The sequence below is a fragment of the Danio aesculapii genome, chromosome 14 (genome assembly GCF_903798145.1).
Source record: "Danio aesculapii chromosome 14, fDanAes4.1, whole genome shotgun sequence".
Taxonomy (NCBI): domain Eukaryota; kingdom Metazoa; phylum Chordata; class Actinopteri; order Cypriniformes; family Danionidae; genus Danio; species Danio aesculapii.
Genome location: NC_079448.1, coordinates 35,280,013 through 35,299,739, shown reverse-complemented (window position 1 = coordinate 35,299,739; position 19,727 = coordinate 35,280,013). Strand labels below are relative to the sequence as shown.

The 19,727-nt window shown below is 35.4% G+C and overlaps 1 protein-coding gene across 1 annotated transcript in view; it reads left to right on the top strand.

Annotated features, from left to right (window-relative positions):
- Window positions 1-19,727, top strand: part of dlg3 (discs, large homolog 3 (Drosophila)) — a 108,732-nt gene that overhangs the window by 35,455 nt on the left and 53,550 nt on the right. Inside the window, 2 exon segments of the mRNA XM_056472798.1 lie at window positions 14,815-14,865; window positions 18,777-18,901. Of these exon segments, the coding sequence (XP_056328773.1) occupies window positions 14,815-14,865; window positions 18,777-18,901 (176 nt within the window).

Below are 19,727 nucleotides of genomic sequence, written 5' to 3'. Positions count from 1 at the left end.
TCTCTCTCTCTCTCACACACACACACAAACACACACACACATTGCATGATGTAACTTAAGTGGTGGGTAGGTTTATGTTAGCATGGAGTGATGGAGCTATCTAATATAAAACACCAGACAGATCTAATATAAAACACCTAAAAGAAATTATAGGCTACATTATAATTCAACTCGACAAAATAGACCAACAAAGATGTATTGGGTTGTATTTTGAAGCTATGATGTAAATGTAATCACAGCCAAGAGTTAATATCCACCTCAGCATAAACAGATGATGTTTAATAAAGTGTATTGATATTCTTTCACTCCAGGGAAATCGCAGTAAGTGCTGACTGATAAGACACTATATGCTTAAACGTGCATTCAGCACAACACTCAGCAATCTACATGTGTTTGTTACCTCAAATTACAAACATATCTTGCAAATTTCACAATAAACACAATAGGTTAACAAAAGTACAAATAAATATTGCTTATGCTTGTTTAAGGTGGCGCTGAATAAATTTATAATCTGTATATCCCACATTTTACATTCTGATTAGCTCTAAGACGTTGTCAAGTCTAGTCGTTGCTTAGTAATGCAAAGAAAACAAAGTAGTATGTCTGACTTTGACTTTGCTGCTTCTCCCGTTTTCGAAATAAGAGTCCCACAAGCATGGTAAGTTTATTATATACTTTGATAAAGTTTAAAATAAGGAAGGGAAACTATCATTGTTATAATCTCAAAACGCAGCCTGGGGCATGCATTATAATTTGTGTACTACATATCAGTTTGCATTTTGGCTGGTGATCTCCTTACGACGTGGCAGCTTGACAGGTCCAAATGACTTAAAACATGATCTAAAGTACATGCAAATCTTGAGGACTTGAACATTGAGTAAAACCATGAGTTTTGTGTTCTGATTGGCCTGATTTACTTGATAACATGATAATGACATGATATTACATGATAATGAGGAAACACAGTCTGGCCATTTCTATGTATTAAACTCTTATTTTTCGACAATGCCTTAGTATGCCCAGATATTCTTTATAGGGCTCTTTTAAGAATAACAAAGAGCTGAATATAAAGACAGATTGTGTTGCACTGCAGTAGCCTAATGTGTGCTGGTTTCAATGCTTGGCACATGGCAGCTTTTACATGCCACTGTTTGGGTGTGTGTATGTGTGTCCATACTGTACTTTTGACATACTGCCAGTCTCTGTTTAGGGTCACTTCTAGTTAATGGACACGATATTTCCTATTTCTTTGAAGAAGGGGGAAACAAAAGCCTCGCTGTGTGATGATCATGTTGTGTGTTGTTGTTTTTTGCAATGGATTCATGAATACACATCAGAATTAATTTTTAAAATAATAAATATAAAAAACAAATAGAGAATGTTTAGACTAAATCTTCAACATTCACGATCTGTCAACCTTTACTCACATTTACTGTATGTCATTCCAGAGCTTTCTTGTTGAACACAAAAGTTAACAAGGTCATTCAGGTTTGCAGCAAAATGTGAGTGAGAATTTTGAGGGATTTTCCTTTTAATTTCCGCCTTTAATATTTATAAGGGCCCATTTAAGTGGAAAATTTAGCCTTACTGTGAAACATTTTTTCATACCATGAGCACAACAGAGAGAATTAATGTCAACATCAAGTGAGGTTGCAACCCATTTTATTTGTGTAATCAGACATTTTTCAGAGAGGCACAAGATATTCCATGAAAGAAATTAGATTATGAACTGTAGTGGAGCCTGACTTGGAGGGCTATGTTTATACCCGAGAGATGGATTTTTTTGGCCTTATAGAAATAGCTCATTAAGTTTGTCCAATATCCAGAAGTTGTACTATACCTTGTGTTTTAGTATGCCCCAATTTTTTTGTATGTAAAATATTTCAGCACACGAACATGGTTTTAGTATGGTTTGTGTTTATGCTACTGAGACAAGTGTGGTCGAAATCGACAAGAGGAGGCACTCATAATGGTCCATACACCATAATAATCAAGCAATGCAAACGTTTATTGCTGGTACACACAGCTGATATCAGTTATCACAATAATAGTCAATAATCATGAATCATACACATGATCATTAATCGAAATAAAACAAAAGAGCATAAAAGGCTTATAATGCGAAATAAAGATGAGTAATAAGGATTATATGAATAAAAGATAAGATAATGAAACCACAAGCAATGTAATATAAGTATATACAACCTCAGAGACGTGCTATCATTTTCCTCTTCAAATTTGAGGTTTGTAGAGTCAGCATGACTATCATAGAATCTGTATTCTACATTAATGAACGTATCCAGGTGTGTATCACATTTGTATGATTTTGTTCTGAAATAAAAAAATCGTTAATTTTATTCAGAAATAATGTAAAAGCAAACAAACAAAAACAGGTAGCCCTAAATAAAATGAATTGTTTATGAGCATATATGTTAGGTCCTCTCAGCTCAAATTATTTCCAAGCAAAAGTATTCACAAAAAATAAATATAATTTTAGAAATATTTGTGAAATTCTCTATATTAGACAAAATGTCAAGACAAAATAAATGTATTTAAAGGGAAACTGAAACTATCAGCATGTGGGAAATGCACTGCGCAGTAGGGTTGTCGCGAGATCATTAATTAATCTTATGATACTATACCAGCTAAAGTATCACGATACCAAGTAGTATGGCGATACTGTAATTCATAACTCAAATTATAAAGAAAATAGTCAGAAATGCTACATTTTATGTTATAATACTTGAATTTAAATCATAAGTTTATTTTGTAGATAACTGACCAACAAAAAACACATTCAAATAAAACATGAAATTTGTTAAAATTTTTTGTCTTATCAGGTAACAATCCAAAGTAAGTCAAAATTTCACTATGTGAGTCTTTCTTTTTAAGAGATTGTCACAGTTGTTTAGCTACTAAATCATATTAACAGGAACAGAAATAAACCGATTCAGATGTGCGTTTGAACTGAAGTGTTAGAAAACGGGCAATAGGCTACCATGAAAGGCACAACTTCTACATAGTTTTGCAACCTTAAAGGGCTCCACAGACTATTAAAATAAAATGATCTATTGTTGCACAAATGTGTCAGCATTTTAGTGACTTTTCCACATGCAACATTATCTATTGTAGATAAACTATTAATGAAGATACTACCGTTAACAAACTACAGTGGCACTGCCAGTATTTTGGAGCCAAAGTATCGCGATACTACCAATGAACCGTGCAACCCTATTGTGCAGGTCACTTTGCTATAGTAAATTTCAGCACATTTCTGATCTAAACTTAAAATATTCATTCATTCATTCATTTTCCTTCAGCTTAGTCTCTTATTCAGGGTTCGCCACAGTGGAATGAACCGCCAACTATTTTGGCATATGTTTTATGTAGCGGTGGCCCTTCCAGCCGCAACCCACTGGGAAATAAACCCTTAAAAAATAAAACCCTTTTGCCATCCTAAACTTGTGGCATTTGATTTTGTGTGACACAAAAGAAGGCAATTAAATAACAACTACTTCTTTCTGCGTTATGAAAGTCATATTTGTAAGGATGAGTAAACGATGACAGAACTTTTTTTGTTGTTGTTGTTTTTGAACTTGAGGTGAATGTTAGCTGTATGATTAGCCGTGGCCAGCCTCAGCCAGCTGTGGCACCACTTGCTCACCTGCCCCTGTCACAGCGATTTGGCTGGCTCAGCTGAACCTTCAGACCCGGTCTGCTCAGAGCATTAAGAGACTGTCACTACCATTGCTCCATCATGCTTCTCATAGTTGTGCTTTTTTTTTTTTTTAACATTGAATACACAACACCGGGCAGCAAGCATGTCTGAATATCTCACTGCATAGCAACGAAACATATCTCACTGCATAACAATGGGCAACAGCAGTTGTGTAGGGTGAAAAAAGAGATTAAAAGCTCGAAAAAAAATTCCAGAATGCTCATGGGCATGTGACGCCCCTTTATGACTTTACCACCTCACTTCTCCGTCATCCTTTTGCTTTTTAATCTGGGATAGAGAGTTATGAGCAGTGATGGTATAAGCCTCTCTTCAGGACATGGACACTTCAGGTCACATATCGCTATCATGTAGCTCAATGATAGCATTTGCACATTCATCCACCGGCTCCTCCAAAGACTGCATCCCGGATTACTGCGTCTGAGATTATCATCCTACTTTATCTCATTTGCTTGTGTTGTATGATAGAAACACAGAGATTACTGTCCATATCCTAGAGACCATGCGAAGGCTTTTGCTGATGGGTTTAAGGGCCCAACAGTGTAGGAGGTGTGTTGTTTTAATACAGCAACACATTGCATGGTTAATTAGCATCTGGAGAGTTAATGGTACTGCATGGTTTTCACCTGTTTTCTTGCGCTTACTTTCTCTCTGCTGGGATATTTTAGAAGATGGCACTGGTTTTAACAGCCTAGGCTCATTGTGAATATGTGGTTATAATTTTGCAAAGCATAAAATACATTGCTCAGGGTACGTTTCGTTGCACATTTCAGATGACAAATCGACTAGAGGGCGCTGCCTACTTTTTTGCGAATGTGAAATACATAGCTTGGGGTAAGTTTTGTTGTTTTGTTGTTCTTGAATATGTCAATGAGAAAGCAGGACTTGACATAAAGATAACCTTGATCAGCAAACCATTGGCCTAACCAGTTGTGTAAACAACTAATTACAAATACTCTAATTACTGTAATTGAGTAGTTTTTCTCAGAAATTGTGATTTACTAAGTAGTTTTAAAATTGTGTACTTTTACTTTCCCTTGAGTACATTTTTAGGGCAGTATTGATACATCCTCTAAACAACCTTTACACACATTGACCCAGAGACTGTTTAGATTGTTGGCCACTGATGAGAAGATGACAGACGTTTACTGTATGATGATCGAAATGGCCTTAAACAACCAGCAGGCACAAGACGTCAACATGACGTCAGATTGACATTGTACCCTAAAGTCATGAGGATGTTGAATTTTGTTTGTAAACGAAAATTGGGTTGACGTCAGAACCCAACGTCAGGCCAATGTCAATGTCCAACGTCCAACCTAAAATCGACCAAATATCAACATCTAATGATGTTACAGCTTGACGTTGTATGGACGTTACCACTATGACATCTATTTTAGTTGCCAATCCATGATGAATAAATTTCAGTATTTGATGTCAATATGACATTGGTTTAAAATGTTGGCTCGATGTTGGATTTTGGTCGCTTCTAACAACTTAAAATCAACCAAATATCAACGTCATTAATGGAACTCACAATAACATTGTCCTTAGATGCTGGCTAGACGTTGAATTTTGGTCACCTGACATCACAACCTAAATCTAACCTAATATTAATGTTTTATGACGTTGTGTGCCTGCTGCAATAACTAGGTGCACTACAGAATGTTACGTTTACACACACATGCACAATTTACATGTAAACACATCAGCTTTTAATAGTGTAATACTCACTACTCTTAAGTGCTTTTGAAAGGTCTACTTTTTACTTATACTTTGAGTAATATTTACAACAGATACTTTTACTCGACTTGCACTACATTTTTAGGCAAGTAATGGTACTTTTACTTGAGTATGATGTTTCAGTACTCCTTCCATCACTGGGCCTAACATTTCCCTAAATACAGCTATTAGTGTTTTCGAAAACTAACTTAAGAGAAAAGCAACCACATATCTTTACCTTGATTTTACATTGCTTTTATCTCTTTTGTCTCCTTTCATCTGCTAATTGACTAAATGTAAATCTTGTTGAACTGTTCTACATCACAAGTACAACACTGTAAAAAGTCATCTACCAAGCAAACTGATCACGTCAGAAATTTTGTCCTTATGGAGATCAATCGGTGATGCAAATATATTCAATTACAAATCATAGACACTCATAAGTTGTGTTGTGATATTTATTTGGTGTTGTGCAAAGAACTGCATGAAAACTATCCTTTTTTTCCTGTGAATATCATAAGTGTGAAAAGTAACACCTTTTTTGGTTGTCATACTGTGCCATTCCATTCATTTGACCTAGAAACTACATTCAAATGTATGTTTAAGTATGTAATGTATGTTTTTGCTGTTCCACAAAAATGTAGGCTAAAGCACGGATTTCCATGAGCCTGTGTTGTAATTTGAAGCTTGCAATTTTGTAGTAACGTATGAGAATAATTCAATGTTATTACAAGGTGTACAGACATATATTGCAATGCTATGCACATTTGCAACAATACAAGGAAAGTGTTGCAGTTGTCAAAGAGCTAAAACATTGTTTTTGTTCACAAAAACAACGACTGAAAGCACAATAAAAAGTATGCTAGTGTTAAAATTTTGCTTCCTGTAGATGCTTAAGATTACAGTTTATTTAGAGACTTTTTCACAGTTGTGTCTATTTCTATCAAAGGATTCTCAACTGATTTGTGTCTGTTTTTGAAACTGTTGTGCCAATTAGCAATAGTAAATAGGGAGATTTCTGGACTTTGAAACAGTGTGGTGTGAGGTAGACTAAACAGAGGAGTTGTTTAAAGTGTGATTGTAATAGCCTACGTTGTTTTATATGTTAGCTTTTAGGGATGGACAAGAGTTAAATCATACACTGCCACTGAACAGTTTGGGTCCGTACAATTTGTTTGAATTAGTTCTTTATTTTAATATCGTTATAATATACTGGTCAAAAGCGACAGTAAAGATGCTTATAATGTTTTTAAAATATATATCATGTTTAAAAAAACTGTTCTTGAACTTCATAATTGCTTACTTGATTAACTTCAGTTATTTTATGAGCATATGTCAGCATATTATGCTTAAACGTCAGTGCAACCAGATGCAACTCCAAGTGTGAACACACCCTTAAGATTTAACTGTCACAGGAATTAATTATATTTGAAGATGTATCAAATAAGAAAAGTCTTTTTTAATTGTGTACTTTTTCTACTACATAAAAAATGTCAGCAGCTAGCTCGCTGTAGCTCTCACATGGTCACTCACTGAAGCTAAGCAAGGTTGTACCTGGTCAGCACCTGCATAGGAGACCATATATGAAAACTAGCATAGGTGTTAAAGAAGCCAGCAGGGGGTTCTCAACCTGTGTCCCTCTGGGTACTAATGCCCCAGTATAGTGATAGGAACTCTATACTGTCAGTAAGCACCGCCTATCGGGTGAGACATTACACCAATGTTCGAAAAGAGTAGTGGTGTGGTGTCCCCAGCATACAGCTTAACTTCTGTTCTTTACTCCCTCCAAACCATCCCCATATCTTAATTGGCTTCACTGACAATTTCCACCTAGTCTCCTCTTCACCAATAAGATGCAATGCTGTCTGGCACAATGGCTGCTGTCATGTTATCTTGGTATATACGAATGTAATGAATTATTATTATTATTATTAAAAAAAATTCTACACCCAATGTAAGACACTTTTAATTGGATTATTATTACTTAATTTACATTGCTAAAATTTTGCAATTATATCTTAAAATTGTGGGCATTTTTTTCTTTTAAGGTCACAGTCTAACTCACCAAAGCGCCTAATGTTATGTGCAAATACACCTTAAAACATAATTTGGACCCTACTAGCATCACTCGGAGATTACTTACACCCTGATTTCCTGTAGTTTCACCTAAAATGGTGGCTGATGATGATCCACACAAATACATAATGCAAAACACAGAGTTTTGTAATATTGAATATACCCGCCATTGAGGATTCTTCTAGAGATCATTCTTTAAAAGCTGCTCTTTACTCTAGATTGAGTAGCTGTACCTGAGCGCCGTCTGCACCTGTGAGGACCTGTCATAAGGAGCAGGGTGTCAGGTGAAAATAAAGGTGGTGACGTCGGAAAAGCTTTTAGAATGTGTTCTTGTAACTCAAATGGTCTTTTCAGATCTTTACTTGCTAAGAGAGGCGCAGGAATTATTCAGGGTCTGCAAGCGAAACGCAATCAGCCACAGCTGCTGCGACAGCCAGAGGGAATGTGAGGAGAATATCTCTGCTCTATAGCTCAACGTTATATAAAGCCGTCTGCAGCACTTCTACCCATTTGCATGTTCAAAATCATGACGGTTTAAAGCATAAGTGCACCTAATTGTAAATTTAGCAGTCAGGGTGATCTGAAATTTTTACAGTTTGTGTTGCGAGTCATTTAGCAATTGGACGTGTGTGGACCGTGGCTAATATGAGGGATGAGTTTCATGAATGTGTACTCAGAAATCAGTGTTTTTGTCTTGCTTGTATTGCCATAAATTATTGAAATATTTCTAGAGACAAGACTGTGTGCGATTAAAAGAACCTTTTTTTTTTACTTCTATCAACAGCTGCTTTAGAAATATGTTTACCAGGAAAAATCATGACTTAATTTCAGTGTCTCCTGTGACATTTCTATTCCTTTTCAAATATTTCACAAGTGCTCTTTAACGGAGAGGAGATTTTTTTCAACATAGCAGTTTTACTAGTTTCTAAAAGTGATTTATATTGTCTTAGCCATGATGACAGTACATACCCACATAGCAAAATTTCTCTGGCCCAGCTCTGGCACACATAATCAACTTTTGTTTGGCCCAAAGGCCGCAGTGAATTACAGTACATGATTGGAACAAGTCTGGCTTCCATACTAGGCCCAAACATAGACCATATCTGGGCCAAGTCTCAGCCAAGTTAATAACCCATATTGGGCCTGAATTGCGCCAGATTTGTTGGTGTGTCATGACTGCAATAAATCTGATAAATCCATGAAGCATTTCACTTTATGGCCACGCTTTTTCTCGAAGCGACCCGATTTGTAAAACTTTTTCTTTACTCAAAAATAATTTAAAAGTATTTTAAAAGTGGGTCAAGATAGGCCAAACTTATGTGGCCCCCATATAAATCTGGTCCAAATACTACATTTGATATCTGGCCCAAGCCTTGTGTGCCACTTTAAAAATGGTGCCACTTCTTCCAAACCCGTGTCATGTTTGGCCCACACGCTGTTTGCCAGTGCCAGACGAATGCCTGCTATGACAGGTTTATGCCAAATCTGGGCCAGAATTCTTTGTTACCTGGGTAATATTTGTTAAAATGTTATTTTACAAGATACTAGTTTTCAACTTAAAGGGCTTCTGTTTGACCCCAGATAAGTCTTTCATGTGTCTCCAGAATGTGTCTGTAGAGTTTCAGCTCAAAATACCCATCAGATCATTTATTGTACCCTGCTGAAAATGTACATTTTGGAGTAAGAGAAAATTGTAGCTGTTTTTGTTGCCTGTGTCTTTAAACGCAAATGAGCTGGTTCTCATGCTAAAATGCTAAGAAATAAACAGCAAGTAATTAATTCTATTAATGCTTTGACATCTACAATAACCTATTCATAATTTTATATAATACATAACCACATTTTGTTATATCATTATAAACATAATCATGTTTATATAAACACTAAATTTGGACTCCTCCTGAATCCCCGAGGTCTGAATGCAGACACAGTGGATAGCATAGCAGGTCTCTTTCTCAATCTATTTCAACCATTAGCCTTGCCGGATCTAGGCGGATCTAGGCAATGTGTAGGGCCAGACGGAATCTGCGGATGTTTTTTGCCATTTCTGCGGAATTAGTTTGGGAGTATCATAACTAAAACCTTAAAATGTGAAATAAAAAAATATATCTTTTTAACTTGTATTTAATATTTAAAATGCAAATCCAATTAAATTCACTTCATTTGGTAAACAAAGCAAGTCTCTCATGTAATACATCTACAGAAAAAAAACTAAAATAAAAAATAAATATATATATATATATATAGATAGATATATGTAGATATATATACTAATATAATATATAATACAGAAAAAAGACAGAAAATATTACTGTACAAACTGCAGTGTACATAAATCAGATGAACAATTTTATATTAGTCAGTAATATTACTGTAATTGATTTAAAAACTGAATAAATATAGATTTACACACATTTAATCAAATAAATAAATTAACGATGGGCTAAAAATCTGCAGAATTCTGCGAAAAATCTGCGGAAAATCTGCGGAATTCTGCGCGCGCAGATTCCGTGTGGGCCTAGCAATGTGTCTGAATGGTAACGAACTCAACTGATAAAAGACAAAGTCCGCCATTCTCCAATTCTTGTACAGCTCTCCTGACAAAAATTACTGCTACACACAAAAAAAGCTTTGTTGTATTGGTGGCCCTGACAGCATCGCGGAGAAAGCAGACATGCAATAAACTCTGTTGATCATGGAAACAAACACATACAAAACACATACATGAATGGCTAAATACTGCATGTCGTGCGCAGACGCGCTCTCAAAGCTTGGCGGATCTGTGGTCTGTAATTGGAATGCATCATAGATGGAAAGCACGTGCTCTCATGAATAATTAAGAAGCAGGCTCTTCTCATTGGATAAGGAAACTCAGCTATGAATAATAATGAAAAACCAAGCGTCATCACTTCACTAGCAGTTGCGCCCTACATCACCGATTTTGATCCCGCCCCAAAAATGATTATAAACCCGGAACATTTCAAAATTATCCAGTTTTCCCCACAATTAAAGTTAACAGGTGCTATCGTTGTTTAAATTGATGCTCAACACCACACAAATCTGTTAAAATCTAGCAGGAAATACTGTGAAAAATGTACTTACTCTGTAAAACATCACTTACATGTATTTGAAAATGAATAAAAATGTCCCAGGAGACACTGTATATTATATCTTTTCATTGTACATAATTTCATGTTTAGTTAAATGTCTCACTTATCATTTCTTTGATAATTATTGTGAATCCTACTAGCAGTTTCCCAGCATTTATTGATTGTTTCCACTTTGTTCCAGTGTACTGATTAGTTTGCAATTTGTGTGGCTTGATTGCAAGTGATCTGTGGGATTTAGCATCAGTTGGAGTGATAATCTTGTGTTTGAAGTAGTAAAGGGGTGGAAAGGTAGTGACCGTCTCCTCTCCACTGGTCACCCAGCGGCCCTGTCAGCATCACCTCACCACTGATCGATCTGATCAATACTCACAAACACAACACGGTTTGCATGTGAAAGGCCATAAATGTCAGCTGCTCCATTGCCTCAGTTCATCCATATGTTTTCTAAAGAGCATGAACTAGTCTGTGGAGAGTGTCTAAAACTACAGGAGGACAGCAATATGTAGAGTACATGAGGTCAGAAGCTGATTTAATTTCACAAACTATTTAAATTGTACATTATATAAAAAAACAGATTAGGTTGGATATTATGATATGGCTTTTGATTATTAATCTTAATATTGTATCAATGATTATTCATTTTGATTATTTGAAGTTTGGGGAAATGTCTGCAGACAAATACGCTGATAAGTGTTGTTAGTCTAGTCCGAGTTATGCACTTGAGCAAAAATCTCATCACTTTAAAAACACAAAATGAGAATATTCTGTAAAATAAATTAAAAACAGAGACTGTCAATCTTTCAAAGGCATCAAAACAATGAACATTTTTGTTTTTCTCTGTAACAATGCTAATAAATGACTTGAAATATTGAACACACATTATTCTTATGGTGCTTCAATTGTACGTTAACCTGTTTGAGAGCCTAATAGTCCCTGTCTTTCTTTGCTTTATGGAAAACATTGTAATTTTCTCATTTTGTGTTACTCTATAGATGAAAAATGAATGGATTTAAATTGGCATTAACCCATTTTCAATTTATGTGTGCCTTTTGACATTGCCTAAACAAAAAATAAATACAATTGAACATCTTTTGTCTATCATGTAAGCCTAAAATGTTCATTAAATCTCACTGCTGTTCAAAAGTTTGAGGTCTGAAAGATATTTTTTATTCTTTCTGAAAGAAATCTCACCATGTTGCGAAGGTTTTGTGGAAACCTTGATGCATTTCATTTTAGCATTCCTAATGAATTTATAACTCAAAAGCCCAGCATTTATTTAAAGTTAAAGTATGTAAGTTTACTGTGACATTTAAGCAATTTAATGCATACTTCTCTTTTAAAACTGAATGTTGTTCATCTATGCTTCTATGAAGACAGGCCAAAAAATGTCATATCCTCACCATTTACTCACATTCAAGTGTGTACACTTTTATGCATTTCTTTATTCTGTTAAACACAAAACAAGGTATTCTGAAGAATTTTGGAAGCAAAGCTGTCATTGACTACCACAGTAGGAGCAAAAATATTATGGAAGTCAATGGCTGTTTTGGTTCAACAGCATATCTTCCTTTGTGTTCAACAGAAGAAAGAAACTAAGCTTTGGAGAAGTGTGGATGATGAGTAAATAATGGCGGAATTATTATTTTCGGGTGAACTAGAGCTTTAACATACATGTAACCTTTTCTTTGTAAAAAAGGTTTTTTATAAAGGAACGAAAATATCCTTTTTTGTAGTTCAGATTTTTCCGGGGTTCTCGGCCAGATTTTGGCAGCCGATGTCGAGTTCTGATTCCTCATCATGGGGATCAGCCGATACCAAGTACTGATTCTGATGCTTCAAGCTTTATATACTGTAACTTTGCTATTGCATAAAGCACATTTACCTTTCAAGTATGATAAAGTGAAGATCTCTCCTGAAATAAGGATGTTAAATATATCCCTTAAACATGTCTCTATTTAGTTAAAACTACTTAGATTGGACATGTAATGGTTAAAGCAGCTTTACAGAAAATTATAGGTAAAACAGATAATTTTTTTTAAACATGATGGAAGAAGAATAAAAAAATAAAATAAAAAATATTTGGAGTGAATATTTGATGCAAAAGAGGTAAAAATGCACACCTATAAATCCATTACTTTTTTTTCCTAAAAGAAAATAGGCCTATAAACTACTGTTTATTGCAACAAGTATATTACAACAAGTTATATTATTAAATATATTAAAGTAAAAAATGTTTTTTTATTTCCCTAATATTTAGAGCCAGGTTTTAGTAAACTTGCGATAATCAAAACACAGATTTTTCAGTTCTTATATAGTAGAAGTCTCCCTGTTTATTTTCAACACATTTCTAAACATAATAGTTTTGATAACTCATTCCTATTAACTGAATTCTTTTATCTTTGCCATGATGACAGTAAATAACATTTTACTAGATATTTTTCAAGACACTTCTATACAGCTTAAAGTGACATTTAAAGGCTTAACTAGGTTAATTAGGTTAGAGTAAGTTATAGTAAATAGGCAAATCATTGTATTTTCCAAAATGAATATATAACATCAGTCAGAAAAATACATTTAACAATTACAAGCCCATACAATTGAAGTCAGAATTATTAGCCCCCCTGAATTATTAGCCACCATGTTTATTTCCCCCCCAATTTCTGTTTAACGGAGAGCAGATTTTTTCAGCACATTTCTAAACATAATAGTTTTAATAACTCATTTCTAATCACTGATTTATTTTATCTTTGCCATGATGACAGTAAATAATATTTGACTAGATATTTTTCAAGACACTTCTATACAGCTTAAAGTGACATTTAAAGGCTTAACTAGGTGAATTAGGCAAGCATAGGCAAGTTATTGTATAATGGTGGTTTGTTCTGTAGACTATCGAAAAAAAAAAAACAGCTTAAAGGGGCTAATAATTTTGACCTTAAAATGATTTTTAAAAAATTAAAAAGTTTTTATTCTAGCCAAAATAAAAAAATAAGACTTTCTCCAGAAGAAAACATATTATCAGACATACTGTGAAAATTTCCTTGCTCTATTAAACATAATTTGGGAAATAATTAAAAAAGAAAAAAAAAATCAAAGGGGGGCTAATAATTCTGACTTCGACTGTATATTCCGTTCTCTCGCCCATTTATATGCACATTAGGAATCACAGCATAAATACAGTTAAGGTCAAACTATTAAATAAATCTGATTTGATGAAAGGAATATTCTTGAAATGTTTCATATGTCACATTTGAAAGGTCCATTTGTAGCATTTTATTTGAAAATCATGTTGAATCATGCATATATAAATTTGTTTAAAAGCAGAATAGTCAGACTGACCTCAAACTTTTAACCAGCAGCAGTATAATCACAGCCGTGCTGAGACCCATATGATATTGCTCAAACATGAAAAATTAAACTATAGCCAGAGGGGAATAACACACATAGAGTTATTTCTCCTCGACTCAGCCTCGGTTCTCTTTCAACTGCAGACCACAGGCGTCTGTAATCTTCACACCTCCAGTCCTGTCCTCAATCTTTCCCCTGAAGCGCCACATCATGCTGGTGATGTACCATGCTCTGTTGAGACCCACTGTTCCCATGGCATGCATTTACTGTCTCCTCATGACAGCGTGCGTGTGTGTATGCGTGTATATATGTGTGTGTGTGCATACGTGTGAGCCGCCAACCTCACACACCGAGGTAATGTGCATCTCTTCATCTCACAGGCAAACCCTCCCCCCATCATTGTGAATGCAGACTCACTGGATGCAGGCCCTTATGTAAGTATCTGCTTCATGCTCTCAGCACCTCCAGTAGCGCCTGCCTGACTGCCTGACTGCCTGCCACGTGGAATTATACCCCTCTGTACATCAGATAATAACAATAAAAATATGCACAGATTAAACCTCAGCAGATGCGGATTGTAGCTTTAATGCCGAGCGCAATTATTATTTAACCGTTATAATGAGTAGTCTTTTCACTGTGTTTATCGACCCTGTGCCTTGTATGTGATTCATACCGCTCTGTTGTTTTTTTTTAATGCGCTTAGTTTAAAGCATTTCTGCTTTTACATAATTAATGATACTTGTGACCTTCTTGTGGATGATTTGTTACCTAATGAAGATGCATATGAGATTATATCTGCAATTGTTCTTTTCTTTCTTACAGGTGAATGGGAGTGATGGCATGTATAAATATGAAGAAATCATTTTGGAGAGGGTAAATATTATTCAACTATTTTTTATGTGTGTGCGTTTTTTTTCCAATAATTTGCAGATATGTTCCTTCACAAGTGTTACCTATGAGGACCTGGACACTAGATGGCAGTAAATGTTGAGCTTTTGCCTGGGATTGAGCAATGTAGTATGCAACTGTGGTACAACTCCAGACTGATCAAAAATAATCTTTCAACTATGTTAATATTACTATTCTGTTAAATTGTTAAACCACACGGTGTGAGTCACAAGTGTTTTACATTTTTAATGGTTGTGAATTGCATTACGGGAGTTTTATCTATTATCTAGTATTATTAACAATGCTTGAACAATAACCGCAAGGCATTAATACTTTTTTTTAATTACACAAAAGACTGAGATAGCAATCATTGACAATCTTTCATTTACAATCAACATTCAGAATCTTTCCATCTTTGCTATAATATAATAAATATAGTAACAAAAATGAACAAATATAATAAATGATAATGAAAAATAAGTAGCAGGCGAATTGACGTTCTCAAAATATGAAACCAAAATCCTCTAATGATGAATACAAATATCTTGCTTTTTGACTTTTCGTCTGTTGTAATCTTGATCTCTCTTGATCTCTAGACAAATTTCTATGTTGAAAGTTCATCGCTACAGTTTAACATAGTGACTTCCATTGATATTTTAGTAGTTTGATATAATGTATATGAAATAATGTGTAGAGAAATAAGTCTGATTTCCCAGGACAGTGCCAGAACATGTGCTAGAGTAGCTGGCGGTTCATTCTGCTGTGGCAAACCCTGATGAATCTGGGAGTAGGCATGGGCCAGTTTAAAATTCTGACGGTATGATAACCTTGGATAAAACGGTATTGTGATTACTACTCTAAAATATATTCTTTTTAAATGTGTGGGTAAAAAACAACTTTTTTACAAAGCATGTGTAGTGATGCTACAGATTAGCATTATTAAATACACTGAAATCACATAATAATCAAACTGACATCAAATCCAAAAATAAAACGCATTCAAGCAATATGTAATTGAAAGATGTGATGCTGAAATCAGGTTTTCTCAGGAAAAAGTTATAACACTAATTATATGGTCCTAAAAATCATTCTAAATATACATTTTTAATATTTAAAAATGTTTAAAAAAAAAAAAAAAAAAAAAAAAAAAAAAAATATATATATATATATATATATATATATATATATATATATATATATATATATATATATATATATATATATATACAGTATATATATATATGGGGGTGGACATGAATTACAAAATATGAAAATATCGTAATTTACGGTTACTTTTTTTTACAATGAATGTGTAGTAATGATACAGATTTGTATTATTAAATACACTGAAATTACATAATAATCAAACTGACATCAAATCCAAAAATAAAACGCATTCAAGCAATATGTAATTGAAAGGCGTGATGCTGAAATCAGGTTTTCTTAGCTTAAAGTTATAACACTAATTATATGGTCCTAAAAATCATTCTAAATATAAAAGCAGTCCCTACTACAGCTATAATAGCACAGAGGAATAAAATAGCTGGAGTCACTTTCAGAACAATTTTCTCTAGTTGATAAGTGATTAAAATGCTGACAGCCAATCAGAATCCCCTCTGCTTGAACAAGCTTTTCTAATTAAAATGGCAGATGTCAAAACTGCAGCTCACGCTTATAATAAATAGTTATAGTCTACTGATTTGAGGAAACATTCAGAAAACATTCAGAAATAGTATTAGAAATAATGTCATGGGTACGACCTAGTTTTACTCTATTAAGATGGTTAATGAGGACATGTATTGAGTCCTCGTAATTCAAAAATATTTAAAAATCATACTTAATGGGCTTTTCACATTCACATCTCATATTTTGGCGGTTGGGTTTAGGGGTAGGGGTGGGGTAAGGCCATATAATAAGCATTTTTACTGTATAAAACACATTATGTCAATGGAGAGTCCTCGTAAAACACCAATACATGTTTGTACATGTGTTTCTAATGGGAACGTTAGCAAAACTTTCTTTGTTAGATTGGAAAACTTCATGAAAATTATCAATGTAATTGATATATACTCACCGGCCACTTTATTAGGTATACCTGTCCAACTGCTCGTTAATGCAAATTTCTAATCAGTAAATCACATGACAGCAACCCAGTGTATTTAGGCATGTAGACATGGTCAAGATGATCTGCAGAAGTTGCAAACCAAGCATCAGAATGGGGAGGAAATGTGATTTAAGTGACTTTCAATGTGGCATGGTTGTTAGTGCCAGACAGGCTGGTCTGAGTATTTCAGAAACTGCTGATCTACTGGGATTTTCATGTACCATCTCTAGGGTTTACAGAGAATGGTCCGAAAAAGAGAAACTATCCAGTGAGCGGGAAATCTGTGGGTGCAAATGCTTTGTTGATGCCAGAGGTCAGAGGAGAATGGCCAGACTGGTTCGAGCTGATAGAAAGGCAACAGTAACTCAAATAACGACTTGTTACAACTAAGGTGTGCAGAAGAGCATCTCTGAATGCATAACACGTCGAACCTTGAGGCAGATGGGCTACAGCAGCAGAAGACCACACCGGGTGCCACTCTTGTCAGCTAACAACAGGAAAACTGAGGCTACAGTTCACACAGGCTCAGCAAAATTGGACAATAGAAGATTGGAAAAAACGTTGCCTGGTCTGATGAGTCTCGATTTCTGCTGCCACATTCAGATGGTAGGGTCACAATTTGGCGTCAACAACATGAAAGCATGGATCCATCTTGCCTTGAATCTACGGTTCAGGCTGGTGGTGGTGGTGTAAAGGTGTGGGGAATATTTTCTTGGCGCACTTTAGTACCAACTGTACCATCTCAGACTGGTTTCTCGAACATAACAATGAGTTCACTGTACTCAAATGGCCTCCACAGTCACCAGAACTTAATCCAATACAGCACCTTTGTGATATTGTGGAACTGGAGATAGTGAGGTGTACCTAATAAAGTGGCCAGTGAGTGTATATAGAAAAATTTGGTTTGTATTAACCTTTAGATTAAGATTAAATGATAGATGTATTAAATGATGGCCACGTTTATTGAAATAAATGATAATAGACGCAAATGAAAAGTACTGCATCAGAGACTGCACTATCGAGCATCAAAAGACTTTTGAAAATGTACCACTTGTGAAAATACTCTGCAGTTCGTCTAGGTACTGTTCTTATCTACACGGACAAAATGTTCTTTGCTGGAATAATCATACGAACTTCCATGGCTTTAATGTTGCAAGGTCTTTTCATACTTGAAGTTTGTTCAATGCAAATGAATCTAAATCCGTCCGCATAGGCCATTCATTAAACAGCAGTGGATGGTGGATTTGGGTACATCTCTGAGCTTTCAGCATAATTGCAGGGCTGTTCTCTAAGTGCCATTTCTGCACGCCGAGGCCTAAATAAACTATGTTAAGATCTCACACGTTAAAAGGTCTGTGGGTGTGTATGATTCTTTAGTGGGAGCTCTCGCAGTGGCTCCGGAGCAGGAAAGGCTCACTGGGATATCTTCGCTCCACTCGGCACTAATTTGCTGCGACCGTCGCTCATTAATTATAGAAAATAATAAAGTGAAGTCTTTTCTCAGCTGTCTGCTTTAGGGCCTGTCTTTTGAGATGTGACTGTCAGACAGAACAGCCCGTCTCAGCTTTTTGGCACTGGAATAAAACAGCAGTGTAAGAGGTGATGAAGTACGGAGGGAGGAAATAGGCGGAAGCGGAAAAGATTTTTGGAATCTCGAAAAGCGCACCACAAATTCCTATATTTAGCAGGGTAAAACTGTTCATGCCTAGAAAGTGTTTGAAAAGTATTGAGAGCCAGGTGTCTTCTTCTTTTCTCCGTTTATCATTTTCTAACTCTTGCATGTCATCAATAGGGCAACTCTGGCCTTGGGTTCAGCATTGCTGGAGGCATGGATAATCCACACATTCCTGATGATCCAGGAATTTTCATCACTAAGATCATCCCAGGAGGTGCAGCTGCCATGGATGGGAGACTAGGGTGAGTGATCAATTCAATTCAATTCAATTCAATTCACCTTTATTTGTATAGCGCTTTTACAATGTAGATTGTGTCAAAGCAGCTTCACATAAAAGATCATAGTAAATAGAAACAGTGTCAGTTCAATTTTAGTTTAGTTTAGTTTAGTTTAGTTTTTTAGTTGAGTTTAAGTTCAGTTTAGCTCAGTTCAGTGTGGTTTAATAGTCACTACTGAGAGTCCAAACACTGAAGAGCAATCCATCGATGCGCAGCTCTACAGATCCCGAATCATGCAAGCTAGAGGCGACAGCGGCGAGGAAAAAAAAAACTTCACCAATTGGCGAAAGTGAAGAAAAAAAACCTCGAGAGAAACCAGACTCAGTTGGGCACGATCATTTCCATTTCTCCACTGGCCAAACGTCTTGTGTAGAGCTGCAGTCTCAGCGGCTCATCAATCTCTCAGCATCTTATATTCCATCGCTTATCTCGCTTTAAAACAAGATGAGCTGCTTGCTTAGGTGGAATTTTAAGGCAATATATTTTCTTCCCAATTTAAGAATGTTCCAAAAGGCTGTTAGATCGTAATTGCAATGCCAATGTAGGGCTGCACAATATATATACAATATATATATATTTCAGCATTGATATTGCAATGTGTGCATCTGCAATGGTCAAATCACAAGATCTGCAATGTTGAGTTGGGATTCTTATAAACCAGGGAGCCACAATTCAGAACACATGAGATTTTTGAGTTTAATAATAATGGAGTGAAGGTTCTTTCATCAGCATCTGCATATGTTTTTAATGACAGTAACTGTGTAGGCATGTAAATATTGTTTTAAAAAAT